The following is a 19,902-nucleotide window of genomic DNA, read 5'->3' as shown; positions in this document are numbered from 1 at the left end:
GCTAATATATTTAAAGTATTTAAAATGATGGGTGGCACATGGTAAGTGTTCAATAAGTAATTCCTTCAAGGATTTTCAGTGCTCTGTTGCTTTATAAAAGCATGATATTGGAAACAACCAAAATATCTATCAACAAGAGGCTGATTAAATACTTATGTCTATGTTGCAACCATTGAGGGGAGAATGAATATCTATAGTCACTGACATAAAATGATGTCCACATCATATTATTGAGTGAAAAAAGTTGTAAAGCATCTTGTTTAACGTAATATTATCTTTGTAAAATGTGCTAGAAAGAGAAGGGAGGAAGGAAGGAGGAAGAAAGATATAAAGACAGATGAAATGTATAAAGAGAAAAACAGAATGAGCAATCATGGTCTCCAAAATATAAATAATGGTTATCTCTGGATGTTGGGAGTTAGAAGGATCTTTGTTGTCCTTTCTTTATTCTTTTCTCTATTGTTTGAATTTCCTGTAATAAACTTATCTTTGAATGCAGAAAAAACTCCAACAAAACAAGCAGTTGAAGAACTAATAGGAAAATATAAATGAAAGGTTAAACAATCATTCTCTCCAAGTTAATTTCTTAATATTGGAAGCATATACAAGGTCTCCAAAACGTTTTGTCACATTTCCTCTGTTACATGTTACAATCTTTATTTCTTTGCTGTTGACACAATGCACATGTGCCCAAAATGTTTAGACCAATAATAAAATATTGGGGGACAAATTTTAAAATGGAATATAAAATGCTAAAGAAGTGTAACTTTAGTACTATATTTAAAATATCATATGTTTCAGTGGGTAACAAATAGCTGAGATTCAACTTTTTTTTAATAATTTTTTTTTTTTTTTTGAGGAAGATTAGCCCTCAGCTAACATCCAGCACCAATCCTCCTCTTTTTGCTGAGGAGGATTGGCCCTGAGCTAACATCTGTGCCCATCTTCCTCTACTTTATATGTGGGATGGCTGCCACAGCATGGCTTGATAAGTGCTGTGTACGTCCACACCTGAGATCTGAACCAGCAAAGCCCGGTCCACCGAAGCGGAACGTGTGAACTTAACCGCTGTACCACTGCGCTGGCCGCTAGGCATGATTCAACTTATGGCTATCTTAAGAACCTTATGTACTAGTTATCTGCATCATGACTGGTATTTTTTAACTAACTACATTCATTCAGAATTGCCTTTCAGAGTACTCAGATTTGATCCTAGAACTATCATTGTTGAAAATATTTCCAGAATTTTACCTTGGGAGTGCTGGTGGGCCCTGAAGCTACATCTTGTAAATGTCATCAGTTATGTTAAAAAAAATGATCTGAGAGAATAAACCCCCAAAAGCTAATTTGCAAATGAGTCTGTCATCTAATCCAGCATAGTGTTCGATGAAGAGTAGGTACACAAAGTTTGTTGATGGAAGAAAATTTGGTAATCAAGCTGAGTAATACTGTCTGGAAAAATGTGATGTAATTTTGAAGTAAGCTTATTGTTGTATAATACTCATAAAAGGAAGGCATTTTCAAAAAGAGCAGTACTTTGAAATAAGCCATCCCAAATTTTAGGGCAAAACTGTTTTAGGTACATAAGTTTTTGTATACTAATTTTTAAGTGTAAATAACGTGTAGTGATATTTCACATTGTGACAAAGCGAGAATGAAATATTTTTGATGTTCAAGTCAGATCTTTTAGACACATGGATATTTTAAATTCTTTTATAGAAATGAAAACAGTAGAAATGATTAGGACATGATGACATTCCACACATAAACTAGAGTTACATGTAGTAAACATGTATTAGTAAAATAGGAGGCATGCTTGGTTTCAGTGAAATATTTTTCTCATTCTTAGAGTAATGAAGATTATGTAAAATCTGTTGTTGACATGATTACAAAAAAGTAAGTACTGTTCAATAAATTTAAAAATAGCCCTTCTTTCATTTTTCTATCCTATTTTTTATATCCAATTATATAATTTCATTAGTGATCAATTCTTCTTAATGAGTGTAGCTGTGCAGAAAGAACCTGTAGTTCTGTCTAAGCTGTGATGAAGTACAGCGTGTAATTTTCCCCAATTTTGTAGGTTATCTACCTATTAAAATCCATATTTTTCATGTTATTATTGTTACACTATCTATTCCCCCATGAAATTCATTGCCTCTGAGAGAAGCCTACTTGATTATTTTTAAAACATTCTTGTGTTCCTTACTGTATGAAGTTACTTTCACTGCTGCTGCTTATAATCTCCTGCTGTATGCAGCCCAGGATATGCAGGCACATACAGACTAACCAATGTGAAGTTATTTATCAAGCAAGTTGCTCTGGAATGGAGTCAGCTTTCCAGATCGTTATGTTCAAGTGGGCGATACAACTGGTAAAAAAAAACAAATCACAGCAAGGAAGCCAGTGTTATCGTAGGAGTATGAGTAAGGCACTATGAGAACACAGAGAGGGGGAAGTATTTCACTCTATCTGTAGGTATCAAGAAGGACTTTGTGGAGAAGGTAAGAATTAAGCTGAGTCTAAAGGTGTAAGCAGACATTCTTCAGGCAGACAAAAGGAGAAAGGGAATGCCTGGCAAACAGAATTGCTTGAGAAGGCAGAAAAGCCCCAAAGGGAGCATGCTAGATTTTTGGAAATATAAGTATATTCGGGAACATGGATGGTTGGGAGTAAGGAGGAAGGATTGGTGGGAGCTGAGGCAGGCCGTGATGAGATCATGAAGAGTCTTAGGTATCGTGCAGAAGAATAGGCGCTTTATGCTACAGACTAGGGTTGCAAACATGCTCTTCAAGCCTAATCTGGCAAACAGATATGCTTGGTTTCGCCAGCAAAGTGTTGCATTTTGTTTTGTCTTTTCCTCAACCAAAAGCTCAAGTGGATGAGGCAACATTATTCTGGTCAAAAGAATTCCAGCTGATAACTGTAGAATTAATAGAATTAGAAAATCACCGTTTTGAGACATAACTGATTCAGGCATGTCATTAAGTGACAGGTGGGTGGGGAACTTTACAAGGAGGGTGTAGCAGTTAGCATCCAAACGGGAGAGCTCTTGGTAGTTCAGAAAGCGGAAATAGAGGGAATTCAATACAAAGAATAGGTCAAAAAAGTTTACAAAGGCTGAGAGAACAAAAGGGAGAAGAAGAGACGGGAGAAGCATACAGGGAGATGGGGCTACACCCCGAGATCTGACACTGGGCTGCACCTGCTGCTGCCCTGTTGTAAATGCTGCGACAGCAGGGTCTAGTGGTGCCGCCTCCGTCAGAGCTGCAACCTCCACCAACTCTGCTGCTCCTGCCAGTGCTGACATCACTGCTGCTGCTGCTGCTGGAGACTTCACCTAAAACCGAAAGTGGCAAGAATGTCCTCCTCTTCTACGGCCTTCCAATCTCTTGTTACTTACTGTCTCCGACAGGCAGAACCTACCGGGAAGCTAGCTAGCACAGGGGCCTGGGACTGTGGTGTGCAGACCTCCAGCCCTACGATGCATGGCAGAGCAGAGGGCGAGAGTGTGGGCCGAGATCAGACGGGCATCAGCAGGAAGGGACCAAGTTCCCCGACCTGAACCTCTGATCAAGCTCCATATCACTGGAAGCCAGTCAGGCATTTTGTCCCTCCTGTTTTGATGCAAATGAAATACAGAATGAAATAACTATAGGGAGTTATTGCCCACCACCCTCCAAAAAACAAAACAAGCTTGAATCTCATCAAGCCTCTAGAACTAAATTCCAGTTTAGGGTATACATAGTGAATGGAGGAAGCAATCTGGAGCAAACCACCAGGACGTGGGACAGTCTACAGGACAACTTTTCTATAAAACAGTTCTTTAAACAAGACAGTTGCATTAAAAAAAGGAAAAAAAGAAATAAAAACTAAAGTGACTGGTCTAGCTAATAAGTTTTAAAAAGATATTAGAAATACTCAATTATAATGAGAAGATTTTTTGTGGATACTCCTTTGAACATCACCCCCACCCCCATTAGATACTACTGGGGACATTTGATAATGAACTGAGTATTATGTGATATTGAATAATTATTCTTGGTTTTGTAAGGTGTAATAATGGCTTGTGGTTATGTAAATGTCCTTTTTTGATTTTCACACTGAAGAATTTAAGGGTGAAATGTGATATCAAGGATTTTTTTTTTCTTTTTTTAAAGATTGGCACCTGAGCTAACTGTTGCCAATTTTTTTTTCCTGCTTTATCTCCCCAAATCTCTGCAGTACATGGTTGTATATCTTGGTTGTACATCCTTCTAGTTGTGTCATGTGGAACGCTGCCGCAACGTAGCCTGACGAGCGGAACCATGTCCACGGCCAGGATCCTAACCGGTGAAACCCTGGGCCGTGGCAGCGGAGCACGTGGACTTAACCACTCGGCCATGGGGCCGGCCCCTAGGATTTGTTTTAAAATACTTCAGCAAAAAATAGTGGGCTGTATAGATGAAACAAGCGTCATAAAAATTAATGGCGGTTGAAATCGGGTGATTTGGGATTCACTATATTTCTACTTTTGTGTGTGTTTCGTAATTTTCATACTACAAATTTAAAGAATCAAATCAGACTATTCTCAACAAGCTTAACTGATGGGGAGAAAAGTTAAAACACAGTAGCTTGAGGGAAAGTTGTGTTTGGGGAGGTTTTGAGTTGGAGCAACTTGAGTGTTTTGTATGTCCTCCAGTGGAGAAGAAGGAGCTGATGGAGCGAGGTCTGTGGGGGATTGGATGTAGGATACACACGGAAGGAGATTTAGGCAGGACTAAGCTAAGACTAAAGGAAAAAGAGATAAGAACAAGTGAAAGACTGGAAGAAAATAATTAGTTTGGGGAGGGAGGGTGACATGAAAGAATCGTCTCCCTAAAGGTTCCTCTCTTCTCTGTGAAGGAGATACGATCATGTGTTGAGAATGAGCGATTTGTTGGTGGTAAATGAATTTGAGAGCAGTAGTGAAGGCTCGAAGTTGGTGATGTGTGCAAAGGGAGATGGAGTGGCACAAGATGAAATAAAATACCATATATGTCTAGTTTTCACCAAAAAAGTTTCCCCAGAAAAAAAGTTGCCTTATACTTGAATCCTTAAAATGTTCTCCTGTCAGGATATGCTCTCAGTTGCTTTATTCTCAATAATAAACCACTGTTTGGAGAAGACACATTAGCCTGAAATGACTTATGTCTCTGCTAGTTTGGTATCCTTATAAGGGATTCTTGACAGGATCAGTTAAAAAAGAAGGCAAAGGTTTACAAACAATTGCTGGGGATATGACCACATAATTGCAAGACTTTTGAAGATGACTTTAAAAAGAATTATGGTATGTGGTTATTTGTGGAGATCACAAATGAAAATATTACTTATGTTTTGCTATAAAATGTTCAGAGACAATGCCACTGGTTTCAGAAATTGCCGTATTTTAGTTAGACCTGAAGGTCAAATGTACCTGAGAACTATGTCAGATGATTCAGAAAGTGATTCTAGTGAGACTAAGGGTATTCATGTTAACAATGCAGGATAAAGAGGTGGAATAAAATATGTAAAAACATAAAACTCCTAGAAGAAAAATATAGGCGGTACACTCTTTGGCATTGGTCTTTGAAAGATCTTTCAAATACCACGTCTACTCGGGCAAGAGAAACAAAAGAAAAACATAAACAAATAGGACTTCATTCGACTAAAGAGCTTCTGCAAGTCAAAGGAAACCAGGAGCAAAACAAAAGACAACCCACAAACTTGGAGAAAATATTTGTAAATCATATATTCAACAAGGGTTAATCTCCAAAATACATAAAGAACTCACACAACTCAACAACAACAAGACAAACAACCCAATCAAAAAATGGGCAGAGGATATGAACAGATATTTTTCCAAAGAAGATATACAGATGGCCAGTAGGTACATGAAAAGATGTTCAACATCACTAACCATCAGGGAAATGCAAATCAAAACTACATTGAGATATCATTTTACACCCATTAGAATGGCTATAATCACTTAAGACAAAAAATAACAGGATGTTGAGAAAAGGGAACCCTCATATATTGCTGATGGGAATGCAAACTGGTGCAGCCGCCGTGGAAAACAGTATGGAGAGTTCTCAAAAAATTAAAAATCAAAATACCATACAACCCAGCTATTCCACTACTTGGGTGGGATACTTGGGTATTTATCTGAAGAACTGGAAATCAACAATTCAAAGAGCACTCTTATGCACCCATATGTTCATTGCAGTACTATTCACAATAGCCAAGACGTGGAAGTAACCCAAGTGACCATGAACTGATGAATGGATAAAGAAGATGTGGTATATATATACAATGGAATACTACTCAGCCACAAAAAAGGAGAAAATCATCCCATTTGCAACAACACGGATGGAACTTGAGGGTATTATGTTAAGTGAGATGAGCCAGACAGAGAAAGACAAACACTGTATGATTTCACTCATATGTGGAAGATAAAGACGTGGACAAAGAGAACAGATTAATGGTTACTAAGGGAAAGGGGATTAAGGAGTAGGCATAAGGGGTAAAGAGGCACATATATGTGGTGACTGACAAATAATAATGTACAACTGAAATTTCACAACATTATAAACTATTATGACCTCAATAAAAAAATTTTCAAAAATTGGAATAAAGTTATTTTTGTGAGAATAAAATAAAACTATAATTTAAAAATAGCACATTATAGAATATGAGGTTAGAAATATGTGGTTGTATCTAAGTTAATGTAGACACATAGCTTTTCATTTACATACCCAAACTTATATATTTAGCTCAAAATCCCTTCTCTAGGTCTTCTCATTGGGGATAATGAGGGATTGCTCTATATTTTATCAACCCTAAATTTGAGACTATATAGCAATTTTTAGAGGATGCAACTAAGGTTATATACAACCTTATATGAAACTGTATATAACTATGTACTTTATACAAAACTATAGAGCTGTAAAGTTTCCACTCTTATATGACAATAAGCCAAAATCATTCATCTATAATGGCAACAACCTATATTATTTTCTCCAGTTATTGGCAACTAGCAATTCTACTATCATTATCTCAAGGTCTTTTAATCCTATCCATAACCTAACAAGCTAGAAAAGTTTTAAAGAGTCCTAGAAAGGTGTCACCATACAGCATTCCAAGGGTCTTGCTTAAGAGGAATTGCATAAAACTGTGCTTGGAATCTTTCTCTCCATCAGTAAGGGGAGATTATTCTATTAATGTAGAAATTACTTGTAACTTGACTTTTGTTGCTTTTGGACTTTGGGTAAAATTGTCTAGAGGACAAGATTTACTTATTAACCTCTGTAATACAAACCTTTTGATGATTGCGTATACAGCAACTTGATGTCATTTTCACTTGCCTCTGTTATTCTAAATTGCTGTACACAGTCCTAAGGCTTATAGTCATGCAATTTCATTTTAAAAAAATGCAGACATTATGTTACTAAATTTTTACCCCAAAGCAGACAATAAGTATTCCCCATTCTTTTCTTCCATACCAGCATTTTCTATTCCCTAAGGAACGTATTAGAATTAATTTTCAAAAATCTTTCCATTTGATATACCATGAAATCAGAGGGCAGCCAGTAAGACTTTCACCCCCTACATTCCCCCATTTACGCTCCCACCAAAGTAAATAAATAACATAGAGCCTGGGAAGAATTCAAGTGTGTCTTTTGAACAGTTCTTTCCCTGCCAGGTATGTATTGCTATTCCAGTTTTATAGATCAGGAAATTGAAGGTCAGAGAAAGTAAATAACTCACTCCAAATTTGAAGGCAAAGGAAGCAAAATTGGTACATTCACTTTTCTGGTTCAAAACCCTGCATTCTTTCTAGCACATGACACTACTCCTCCCCCATGATCAGGATACATCCCTATTATTAAACATCTCCAAACCATTTAAAAAGCAAGTGAAAGGAATACAATTGTCCACATTCCAATGACTCATAGCTAAAAAAGCATGTGCTTGCTTTCTTCTGTGTGTGTGTGTGCTTACACATACTCAGGCAATCCTTGATTTGCACGATAATATGGGGACATAAAAATGATTGTGCAGGTTGAAACCATGCAAAAGGCGATATTCACAATCAATGGGAAAAATTACAATTGTTCCATGACCTTTAAACATTTGCGAAAACATTAAATATTCTCTGTTGACTATTAATGTTTAGAAAAATGAAAAATATAGTAAAGCTAATATTCATTTAGTAAACTGTCCTATAAAACATAAGAATTATTGAGAATAAAGTATTTTATTTCCTCTAGAAAATTTATCAAGAGTATAGTTTACAGTATTTGCCTTCTTGTCATGCAACTTAAATACAGTGCGAGTATCTTTTTTATGCCTTCGCAAATTGTCGTACTCCTCTCTGAGTCTGGATCAGCCTCCCACATTTTATTATTTGAATTTTCAATGCTGTGAAATATCTCTGAGAATTCCTTTAATGTGAAGTGTTTTGCCAGCATCACATCCAATGGGACATCCTTTCCACCACAGCCACTTTCCTCATTTATGTCAGATAGGTTCACTTCACCAAGTGCCTCTTGCCTGCATACCTAGAGTCTCTCTGAATAGCAGCAGTGTCAGCCTTCCCAGGCTCAGCTCTCTTCGAATCTTATTCCAAATTCTCCTTCAGTGTGATTACTTTCTGTGCTTTCATCTGTTGGCCAATTCCCTCTTTTGATTATTCATTTTAATTCTGTGTCATGTGGGCTTTTTTGTCACGGGGAGACAAGGAAGCAACACAACTATGTGTTTTGCTGCCTGCAAGTGAACTGAATAACAGATGCACAGTGACCAGTCACCAATAGACTTCGAAAGAAGTGACAAGATGGTGATGTGCATTTGTTATTTATGTAGTGATCTGTGAACTAAAGAGCCAGCAGCGAAGTTTGTACTTTCTGCAACTATTCACGGTTAATATACCATGGTGAGTGGGAGACTGGTATTATTTAACTAAAATGTGGTAACTGAAATTCACGCATATGGAAATGGTCCAAAGTGAAGACTGCCTATTTTGCACATGATTGAGATCATTCATATAAACTCTGTCCTGCTTGTTCACCTAATAGTATAAAATAAACATTTCCTTGAGACTTTAACATTATAACAAATAACGTAATGCCTAAATTTAAATCTCACTTAAGGTCATATTATCTCTCTCTCAAGGAAAACCATTTAAAATGCTCTATCTGATCTCCTATCCTTTGCCTTGATGGTACGAGATTTATATTACAGTGTTTTGAGCAATATTTTATTCATGTTAATGATGTCCTTGTTGGTCTACAAATATTAACTTCTAAAAATAAAGATTCTAAAAAGCACATATAGTCCTCCAGTGAGCTGTGGACAAGAGTCACATTTAGTCCTTGCTTGCTGTGGCAGTCTAGTTTCAGGAGCCACATTGCTATTCAGTAGGAGTCTTGTTAAACTCAAAATTGCATGCTTAAAAAAACCATCTAATGTTCTTGCTCTTTTGCATTTACTGTATTATGCTAATCATTAGTTTCATTATCTTGGATCTATTAGAGTACATATCTGATTGTAAACTTAAAAAAATTTAAAGTATCTATAATTTGTATGAGAGGAAATAAATTTTATATATTTTAATTTTTTGATACGTCTGTCACTAATTTACAAAAGAAATACTTTGGCTAAAAAATATTAGTTTCATGATGTTGATGTCATGTATCAACGTGAAATAATTGAAATAAAAATTTTAGGTGGACATGCATAAGGAAATTCTTTTTAAGTATTTATGTTGTTTTGGTAAACCAAATATTCACTTACAAGCGTCCATTTACTTTTACTTATAGATTCAGAAAGCAAGTGAAATCTGGGTCCTTAGAGGTCATTTCAATACCTGCCTATTTTTATCCAACCATGTTACATGACAAGGAATCAACTGAGGACTCAGAAAAATTAGAGCGGTATGACCTTTTAGAAAATAGTATCCTTAAATAACTAACTTTACATGATGAAATGTTGGAATCAGCATCTAATAGATCCTCTTTCAAACACAGCCACCTCCTGTTGGCTTCCAAGAGCTGACTATGTGCATCACTTCCCAACTCTGTGTTCAGTGACATCCAACGGGAAGTGTGAAATCGGGAGCATTTACACCATGGCAATGGGCAAAAGCTACAAATCAGGCTTCACCACCACCACCCCCCGACCCCCGCCCTGCAGGGAAACAGGTGTTAAACATTTACCACCAGCACACCACTGATTATCTATATCCATATTTACAAACAATAATTAGCAAAGGCCTAATGCAGGAAAAAAGAAGCCCAGGATTATGAATTATTATACGTAGATTTGAGTCCCAGCTTTTTTTGTTTCCTGATCATCCTAGGCAGGTAATTGAGCCTTTTTTTCTTAGCTTTGTCAGTGATCCAGTGGGTATCATAAAATCTACATTACATTTTTGGCAAAGTCATTATGAGAACAAAATGATAGTATTTATAGAAGAATTTTGAAAAATTAAAAGCTCCATACGTGTACAAAGGATTATTATTCTTTGGTATAAATGTGGTAGATATTATAAGAAATGTAATAATTTGGTTCCTCAGAACTTAATAGAGCGAAAGACATGTCAGAATTCAGAAAAAAGTCTTATTCCAGGAAACTTATTAGCTCTGTTTTGTTTTAAAATAATAATAGTATTTCAGAATCTGGAAATCTTTTAAGGGTTTTGTTTTGCTTTTAATTAATGACCCGCATTATATCCAGTTTTCAGAGTCGTAAAGCTAGAAGTCATTCTAGATCTTTGTTTTTCCTTCTGCCCTTTATGTCTCTATCCTTTTTTTAATCTCTCTGCACATCATCTCTCATCTCCATCCCTCTGCCTTAGACTTAGTTCAGGCCATTCCAGATCTATCTGCTTTCCCTAATCATAGCCTAGCCTAGCTTCTCTATTCCATAGCCAGAAGAATCCTTTTTCATATGAGATCAAGTCCAAAGTTTCCTGTGTGTCATGAAAGATCCTTCGTGATCTGGTCTCTGGCAACCTCACCACCACCAGCTTCATTTCCATCGACTCTCTCTGCTCTAAATCTAAGGTGGCATGTTCTTTCACACGTTTTGTACCCTTGCAGTGCTGTTCCTCTGCACTGAATGCCCCACCTCCTTCTCCTCCACCCTCCCACCTTACTGTAAGTCATCATTGTCAATATCTTTATATGGCACTCATCTCATTGTGTTAATTTTATTATTTTTCTACATTTTCATACCCGATTACAAGATCCAGAAGGGCAAGAACTACGTTGTATATTGCTAGTATCTAGTTTAGTATTAAATTAGAATAAAATTTCTTTATACTTTCATCTGAACAAGACCTAAGATAAGAAAGGATATTCACTTTATTATGTAGATCAAGATTTAACTGAACCAAAACATAAAATAAATGGATTATGCTTATCCTAGTTTAGCAACGGCAGACACTGTCCACTGAGCAAAGATGGGAAAATTTTTAGTATAACGTATTCAACTTCTCTTAATGTAAATAGTACTTTATTTTAGCAAAGTATAAAACAAAATTTGTTTCTAATTACTGAAGTGTGCTTATAAATAAAAATTAAATAATAATGACAAATATTAAATGATTTTATTACTCATCTTTAGTTGGAAAACCAAACAAGTATTGGATTTTTGTTTTTTGATGCTGTATGCCCAGCCCAAGGCCATGTATTATTTACAGGTAAGACCTTGTTTTATATCTATATATATAATTTAAAGTAGAAGTATTAGGTTCTCCCTCCCTCCTTTGATTCCTTCCTTCCTTCACTTTATACTCAGAAAATAGAAAATATGCATTATATTAAAATGCCAAAAGCAAGCTTAAAGTTGATTATATATGAGTCTTCTTGCTGGGTTCACTGTTAACAGAGGAAATTATAGCTACCTGAAGCAAACTGAAAAAAAATTCTCAAATTAGAAAAAAATAGAAATGGTACTGCCTACATTTCTCCACCCACAGTTTATTAAATTAAACAAGCACTTTTTGTATGTCAGTGTCCATGCTTATCACTGCTACTCTACATTGCCTCACATTTTGTAAGTAACAGTTCCATGCTGCCTTACCGTATTTGTGAAATAAATCAGTAAATATAGTTTTTACTCCCTAAATTCCTGCATATTGTTTAATAGTGTTATGTTTCCCAACGCTAAGTATACACCTCACCACACGAGACACGAGACAATGTACAGTTATGAGAAGGGTTTGCAGAATATCATTGGAGAATAGCTAGAGTTATAAAAAGGCCTGAAGCAAGGTCTTCTCTTTTACTGGAAGAAAGAAAAGAAATCTCTTTTCATTCCTAGTTAGTGGCAATGTATTAGCAACATGAGATCCAGCCAATGTACTCTTCCTGATTTGAAGCAACACAATTCTATTTTGTGTTCTGGTACTGTGCCTGAGGACTTCCACATTTTTCCTAATCACGTAGGTGGCCCTCTTAGTCTATAGATTATGCATAATGTATATTAAATTATGAAAGAAAATTCTAGTTTCCCTCCCTGCCCTTCTTATAGAGAAGTATTTTTAGGCTTACTAGCACAATGATTCTAACGAGCTAGTTGTGGATGAGAGTAATAATTCCCTTTGCCATCTCTTTGCCAACTACAGTATCTGGCAATAGAACATGGCACCTATCATCCACACATAATGCCTTAAAATAGAAACTAAAGTCTTTGTGAGGATGAAAATGGATGCAGATAAATAGACTCTTCAAAGAGGATTTAGATTGAATGTTACGTATTAGTATTTAGGAGAGAAAGAGATCATCTCTGGTCTCAGAGTCAGAAAATGAAAATTGACCAACAGTAAATATTATCAGTGAATTGAACTAAAAATAAAATTATTACCTCATAAAAACATTTTTTCAGTGTATTCTTTTGAAAGTATTTTCAATTTCCAAGCTAATATCTTATTCAATGGAAGAATCAAAAGTTCTAATGCCTTTTTGGTTTTGTTCCAGCTAGAAGATGATATCATAGCTAAGAAGAGCTACTTTACAACAATCACAGATTTCGTACATAATATCACTTCAAATAACTGGTTTTCTATTGAGTTTTCAGTTCTTGGATTCATCGGTAAGCAATGGATCTATTTTGTGGGGTCAAGATTTTAGCACACAGTAAACTTAAAATTTCTCAAGAACTTATCAAAAAGTTTGTTCCTAAATGGAAAGGAATGGCGTGATTTCTATAAAGATACTATTACATTAGTAGTAAAATCAGATTCAAGGATCTGAATTTCAGATGTCTTTTTAAACCAAATGTTTTTTCTGGATGGTAATATGAATAAACAGATTGACATCTATACTGTATGTTATAAAAACATATGATGGCTACCACTTGTTAAATGCTCGCTCTGAGTCTGGCATAAATGTTAACTCAGTGACTTAGACACACTTCTCTCTATTTTACATAGAAAAACACTGAAACTCAAAGAATTAAAGTTGTAGAGAGAGGACTTTTAGCTTAGGACTGTTGTATTCTGAAGTCCCTGCGATTTCCAGCGTGCCACTGCTGACATACTGAAAAAAATTTGAAAATATGTGTATTATCCTCACTATAGAAAAGTTCCTAAAATTCTGTGCATGATGTGCTTTTTTCTGTTGTTTTACACTTCTTCTGTAGACTTTCCTTTTCTTTGCTTCCATTCTTTCCTGCGTTCTTCCTGTCCTTTTTTCTTTTATTTGACCCTCAAGGCAGCAAGTTGAATTACCATACTCACTTGATGTTTGTTTCATGCAGAGCCTTCTCTTATTTTATTCTGCTGTTTTATGTGCAATCCCATAGATTTTCACTCTAATATGTTTGAAATATACATATATACATGTAAAATATTTGGTGTTTATCATGTTTATATCTGTTTAAAATTTACATAAATGGTGATATGAAAAACCTATTCCTGTTCCTTACATTTTTGTCCTCAAAACTAGATTTTAAAACTGTCAACATGTTGCTTTATGTTCATTTAGTTCATTGTTTTTTACTACTTAGAAGCGCTACTTGATTTCCCGAGAGTATTCACTGTTCTAAACCTGCTTCACACTTTTTCTCCCCAGAAGTGGTAATCCTCAATTCTTTTTTTGTTTTTTTTAAAGATTGGCACCTGAGCTAACAACTGTTGCCAATCTTTTTTTTTTTCTTTCTGCTTTTTCTCCCCAAATCTCCCCAGTACATAGTTGTATATTTTAGCTGTGGGTCCTTTTAGTTGTGGCACGTAGGACACCACCTCAACGTGGCCTGATGAGTGGTGCCATGTCTGTGCCCAGGATCTGAACCAGCAAAACCCTGGGCCGCCGCAGCAGAGGGTGCGAACTTAACCACTCGGCCACCGGGCCGGCACCGGTAATCCTTAATTCTTAAGCATATATATTATTTTGCTTTATTATTCTCCAACTTCATCAATGTAAACTTTATTTAAATAATTTCTAAGGAACAGGATATATTTAATTTTTAATAATTTTTTTCTCTCTTCCCATTTCATGGAATGAACAATTTCATATAAGGGTCATGTTATGCTATATTGTATAAACACTCAAGAGTTACTTGGATTTCTTTACTTTTTCTGCATAGGAAAGCTATTCAAATCTGCGGACTTAACTGACTTTGTACAGTTTTTTTTAATGTTCTACAAAGATAAACCCATAGACTGGCTTTTGGGGTACATTTTTCAGATAAAGATGTGTCACCCAGGAGAAACAACTGTGAGTATTTCTTTACTTTGTAAATATCACATATTTTAGGAAAATACTACCTGTCTAATGTAATTACCTAAAATTTGTTTACCTAAACAAATTTGATGAGTGCATCAATTTTTAAACTTCCCATATCTTAAATTTTTACTGACACTTATGCCTACTAAATGAAGTAATGAGGCCACAAATGCAGTGAAAAGTGGAAAGAAAGGGACAAACAGAAAAAAACAATGAAGTGGTAGACATAAATCCAAACATGTCAATATTTACATCAAATATAAATGGCCAAAATATACCAATTGAGATAGTTCATCAGGATGGATTAAAAAACACTATGCAATTACTTGCTGTTGATATTCAGTTCAGATATAATGAAATAGATGGGGTAAAAGCAAAATGGAAAAAGATATACCATGAAGACATTAGTCAAAGGAAATCTGTAGTGGCTATATTAATATCAAAGTAGACTTCAGAGCAAAAAAAGAAAAAGATTGACCAGGGATCGAGAAAGATACTATACTGATGAAAGGGTCAATTCACCAAGAAGATGTAACAATCCGAAAAGTGTATTCATCTAACAACGGAGCCTCAAAATACATGAAGCAAAAGATGTCAGAACTGAAAAGAGAAATAGATTAGTCTAAAATTATTGTTGGCGTCTTCAACACTCCTCTCTCAGTAAGAAGCAGAACTGGTAGGCAGAAAACCAGCAAGGCAATAAAAGAACTGAACAACACTGTCTACCATCTGGACTGAATTGATATTTTAAAACTATGTCCAACAACAGTAGAAAACACATTCTTTTAAAATACACGTGGAACATTCACCAAAATAGATATGCCTTGTATCATGAAACAAAGCTTAATGATTTTAAATTGAAATCATAAAAAGCATATTCTCTGACTACAAGGGAGTCAAATTAAAAATGAATAACAGAAGGATAACTGAAAGGTCTACAAACACTTGGAAATTAAACAGCACACTTCTGAATAAACCATGAGTGAAAGAGGAGGTCTCAAAGGAAATTAGGAAATACTTTGAACTCAATAAAACTGAAAATACAGTTTATCAAAATGCGTGGGATGCAGCTAAAGCACTGCTTAAGTATAAATTTATGGCATGAATTTTTATGTTAGAAGAGAAGATCTCACAATAATCTCAGCTTCTACCTTGAGAAACTAGAAAAAGAAGAGCAAAATAAACCCAAATCAAGCATAAGGAAGAAAATAATAACTATAAGAACAGAAAACAACAAAATTGAAAATCTAAAAGCAGTAGAGAAAATCGATGAAACCAAAACTGGTTCCTTGAAAAGAGCAATAAAACTGATAAATCTCTAAACGACCAACAAAGAAAACCTGAAGGCATAAATTACCAATATTAGAATAAAAGAGAGAATCTCACGACATATCTATCTATATTTGTGTGTCTATAAATCTAAAAAAAAGTACATTATCTATATGCTGAAAACTTCAAAATGCTGATGAGAAAAATAGACATACCGTGATCATGGATTGGAAGGCTCAACATAGTAAATAAGCAAATGCTCTCTAAATTGATGTATAGATTTAACACAATTCCAATCAAAATCCCAGCAGAATTTTCTTTGTTACATATAGACAAGCTGATTCTAAAATTTTTAAGAAAAGGCAAAGGAACTCAATTAGCTAAAACGATTTTGAAAAAGAAGAATAAAGTCAGAGCCATCACACTACTCAATTTTAAATCCTAGTATAAAGCTGTAGTAATCAAGCCAAGCCTTTATAGGCAAAGGGGTAAATGTATGGACCCATTGAATGGAACAGAGTCCAGAAGGAGCTCTGCAACATATGGCCAGTTGATATTTGATAAAGAAGCATATGGAATTCAAGAGAAAGAATAGTCTTTTCAACAAATGTTTCTTGGATCAGTTGGATATCTATATACATATAAAAAAGAATCTCAACCTAAACATCACACCTGATACAAACATTATTTCAAAATAGATCATCTATCTAAATATAAGACATAAAACTATAAAACTTTAAGAAGAAAATATAGAAAAAACCCTTCTGGACCCAAGATTAGGTGAAGAGTTCTTAGACATGACACTAAAAGCAGCCTCCATTTTTTTGAATTGATAAATTGGACTTCATAAAAATTAAAACCTTTTCTGCTGCAAAATTTACTGTTAAGAGGGTAAGACGCCACAGACTCGTAAAAAGTATTTGTAAATTCCATGTACAGCAAAGACTTGTGTTTAGAGTATGCATAGAATTCTCAAAACTCAACAACAAGAGAACAAACAACCAAGTTAAAAAATAGGCGCAAGACTTGAACAGACACTACCAAGACTCTGTCAAGGTAGTTTCTCCCTTACTGCAATAAGCACTTAACTCAGCTTTGCTTTATCAACAGGTTATTTAGGGCTTATTTTTGGGAGCCAGCGTTTGACAGTACCATCCCACTGGAGCTTTTACTAATAGCTTAGAAAACATTATCATATTTGCCAAATTTTAACTCCTCAACTAATTTTATCTGACTTAATTTAGTTTCAAATTAAGTTAACTCTGGATTATTTAATTACTTCACAGTTATAAAAACGATCCTTTAATATATTTTCCTACATGTCAGTTCTGAGTAGAAATGATTTAAATAAGCCTGCTATCTTAAAAATTACGATGTACATAAATTTGAAATGTATTTTTATGAATTTTTTCTATGTATACGATATATAAAATAATTATCAGATAGTGATAGTAATAATTTTAAATGTTTATTTTTAATAGTGGCATCACAGGTCATCTTTCTTATTTTTTTTTTTTTTAAGATTTTATTTTTTCCTTTTTCTCCCCAAAGCCCCCCGGTACATAGTTGTGTATTCTTCGTTGTGGGTTCCTCTAGTTGTGGCATGTGGGACGCTGCCTCAGCGTGGTCTGACGAGCAGTGCCATGTCCGCGCCCAGGATTCGAACCGACGAAACACTGGGCCGCCTGCAGCGGAGCGCGCGAACTTAACCACTCGGCCACGGGGCCAGCCCCTTTCTTATTTTTATTTTGAAGGAGATTGTCTAAATTCCTTTTTATTAAGTGCAATACTGGCTCTTTGTTTTAATCATATACTTTTTTCCTGTTTAAGAAGAAATTGGGGAGAGTGTAATTTACCATAGGAATTAATCAATGAATATGGAAAGAAAAAGAATAATATATTTTGAGAGAAATGGACAGACAGGAAAATACTAAAAACTTTATGTGGTTGGAATAAAAAGAAAGGAGAGGACAATTATAGTTGGTGCAACAGTAGCGTGATTCTCTAAGACAGATTTCATGAAAATACATGCTTTAACTAAAAGCCTTTTGTATCTCAACTCTTGTCCTATTACTCTTATGAAGAAAAAGCTAAGAATTAAATGTTTTGTTTACATTTTAAAATATTAATACTGAACTCTGGCAAAAATTAATATAATAAAAAATTCTGCCATCAGTAAATGCAATAAAAAAGAATATTTGGGTTTTTAACAGAAGTTTATTTTCTCTTACTTTTTCCCCAGGAAAAGTGTATAGAACGAAATAGGGAAATTCGTATTCGATATAAACCTTCCCTTTTCCAGCATGTGGGTATACAGTCATCGTTCCCTGGAAGAGAACAACGCTTAAAAGTAAGATTTTGAAATGTAACTTGAATAATATACAATGTTTCATGAACTTATAAAATATTATTTAGCAAAAGGGTGATGACAGCATGAGAGAGACTATAAATTATGGTTGTTTAAACACAATTCATCTTATGACGGAACTGTATGTTGTGAAAAGCAGTCATCTTTTCAAGACCCAGGTTACCTATCACGGATGGAAAAATCCAACCTGTGTAAACTTCTTTGCCTTACTGCTCCCAGCTGTGCAATTAATAAGACTTAAAAAGAGTTCTGAAAATCATAATTCACTATTTTATTCTAATATTCAAAATTATACAAGAATATTTCAAAAGTAAAATGCCCCTATTATTGAATTTAAATGTGTCAACATTCTCCAGACCGCTGTTTACCAGATGACGGAAAATTCACCATTTGGTTTTTAGTCATTCTTAAATTTTCCGTCATTTTTGGAAACAATGCTATTTGTAATTGACTTAGCGTCTTGGTGTGGGGTAGAAGCAGCAGAGACTTCAGAGTCAAAACACCTAGTTTTTAGTTATGGTGACCCATCTACATATTGGGCAAACCCTAACACTCCTTTGAGTGTTGTTCATCTATAAAATGAGGAGTTTAAATTAGATGATCCTTAAGATTTCTTCCATCTTTGCAATACTATTGACATCTCTACCCTTCTTAGTTTCTTCACACACGAATCAAATGATGGCTTTAATCCTTTGTCAGTTGAAATGAGAGAAATGCACATATACGTCCTCCCATCACTTGATCCATTATTTATAACCCGCCCTCTTACCACCCTTTCTCCTCTTGTGTTTATTGTACTGCAGGCTTTGAAACAGTGCCTGGCACATAATGTGAACTCGTAAATGTCAGCTATTAGCCATCGTCAAGGAGGCACTCAAGATTAAAAGTGTCTGTTGTTTAAGACAAGTGTCTGGAATAATGAAAATTTAAATATTATGAATCTTTATGCAAAAAGTCACACCATCAGAATACGTAAAACATAGCCACAGATGATGCAGAAAGAAAGTGGTCTATACCATTCTATTTGCTGGTGCTATTAGGATAGAATTCTTTTCTTCCATTATATTTTTTTTTTTTTGCCATAAAGTATTTTAACCCTACCTTTTGTAAATTCATCACAGATTAAGGAGAATGTTCCTCTAAAGACATATTTTGGTGTTATAATCTTAGCTTTTCTCTACCTCATAAAATAGATAGAAATAAATAATTTAATGATATGTCAAATGTGATTATATTTAAATTATTTTTAAATTTTCTAACAGGATATCTATTATTAGGAGTTCCATAATTCTAAGACTGTCTTTAGAAATGATCAGAATAATTCTTTGGAAAAAATATCATAACAAGGATTAGACCATTTCTCAACTTTCTTCATAGTGGATAAGAGACTATATCATATTTTAAAAAGTTAAAATTTCAATAATAAAGTGGTAAGTATAAAAATTGATATAAATATATAGAAAATTATCAGATATTTGTTAATCTTATTTTATGTCCTTATGTCCTCTGTACGTTTTTAGTTTTTATATATAACTTTCT

General features: G+C 34.8%; 1 protein-coding gene across 1 annotated transcript in view; it reads left to right on the top strand.

Moving 5' to 3' along the window:
• MGAT4D (MGAT4 family member D) overlaps window positions 1-19,902 on the top strand; it is a 64,461-nt gene that overhangs the window by 27,519 nt on the left and 17,040 nt on the right. The window contains exons 5-9 of the mRNA XM_070504782.1: window positions 1,850-1,896; window positions 11,623-11,698; window positions 12,978-13,092; window positions 14,587-14,717; window positions 18,238-18,345. Coding sequence (XP_070360883.1) covers window positions 1,850-1,896; window positions 11,623-11,698; window positions 12,978-13,092; window positions 14,587-14,717; window positions 18,238-18,345 — 477 coding nt within the window. The remainder of the gene's footprint in view (window positions 1-1,849; window positions 1,897-11,622; window positions 11,699-12,977; window positions 13,093-14,586; window positions 14,718-18,237; window positions 18,346-19,902) is intronic.

Source organism: Equus asinus, chromosome 3 (genome assembly GCF_041296235.1).
Source record: "Equus asinus isolate D_3611 breed Donkey chromosome 3, EquAss-T2T_v2, whole genome shotgun sequence".
Taxonomy (NCBI): domain Eukaryota; kingdom Metazoa; phylum Chordata; class Mammalia; order Perissodactyla; family Equidae; genus Equus; species Equus asinus.
The sequence above is the reverse complement of the archived record's forward strand: the minus strand, read 5'-3'. Positions and strand labels throughout refer to the sequence as shown.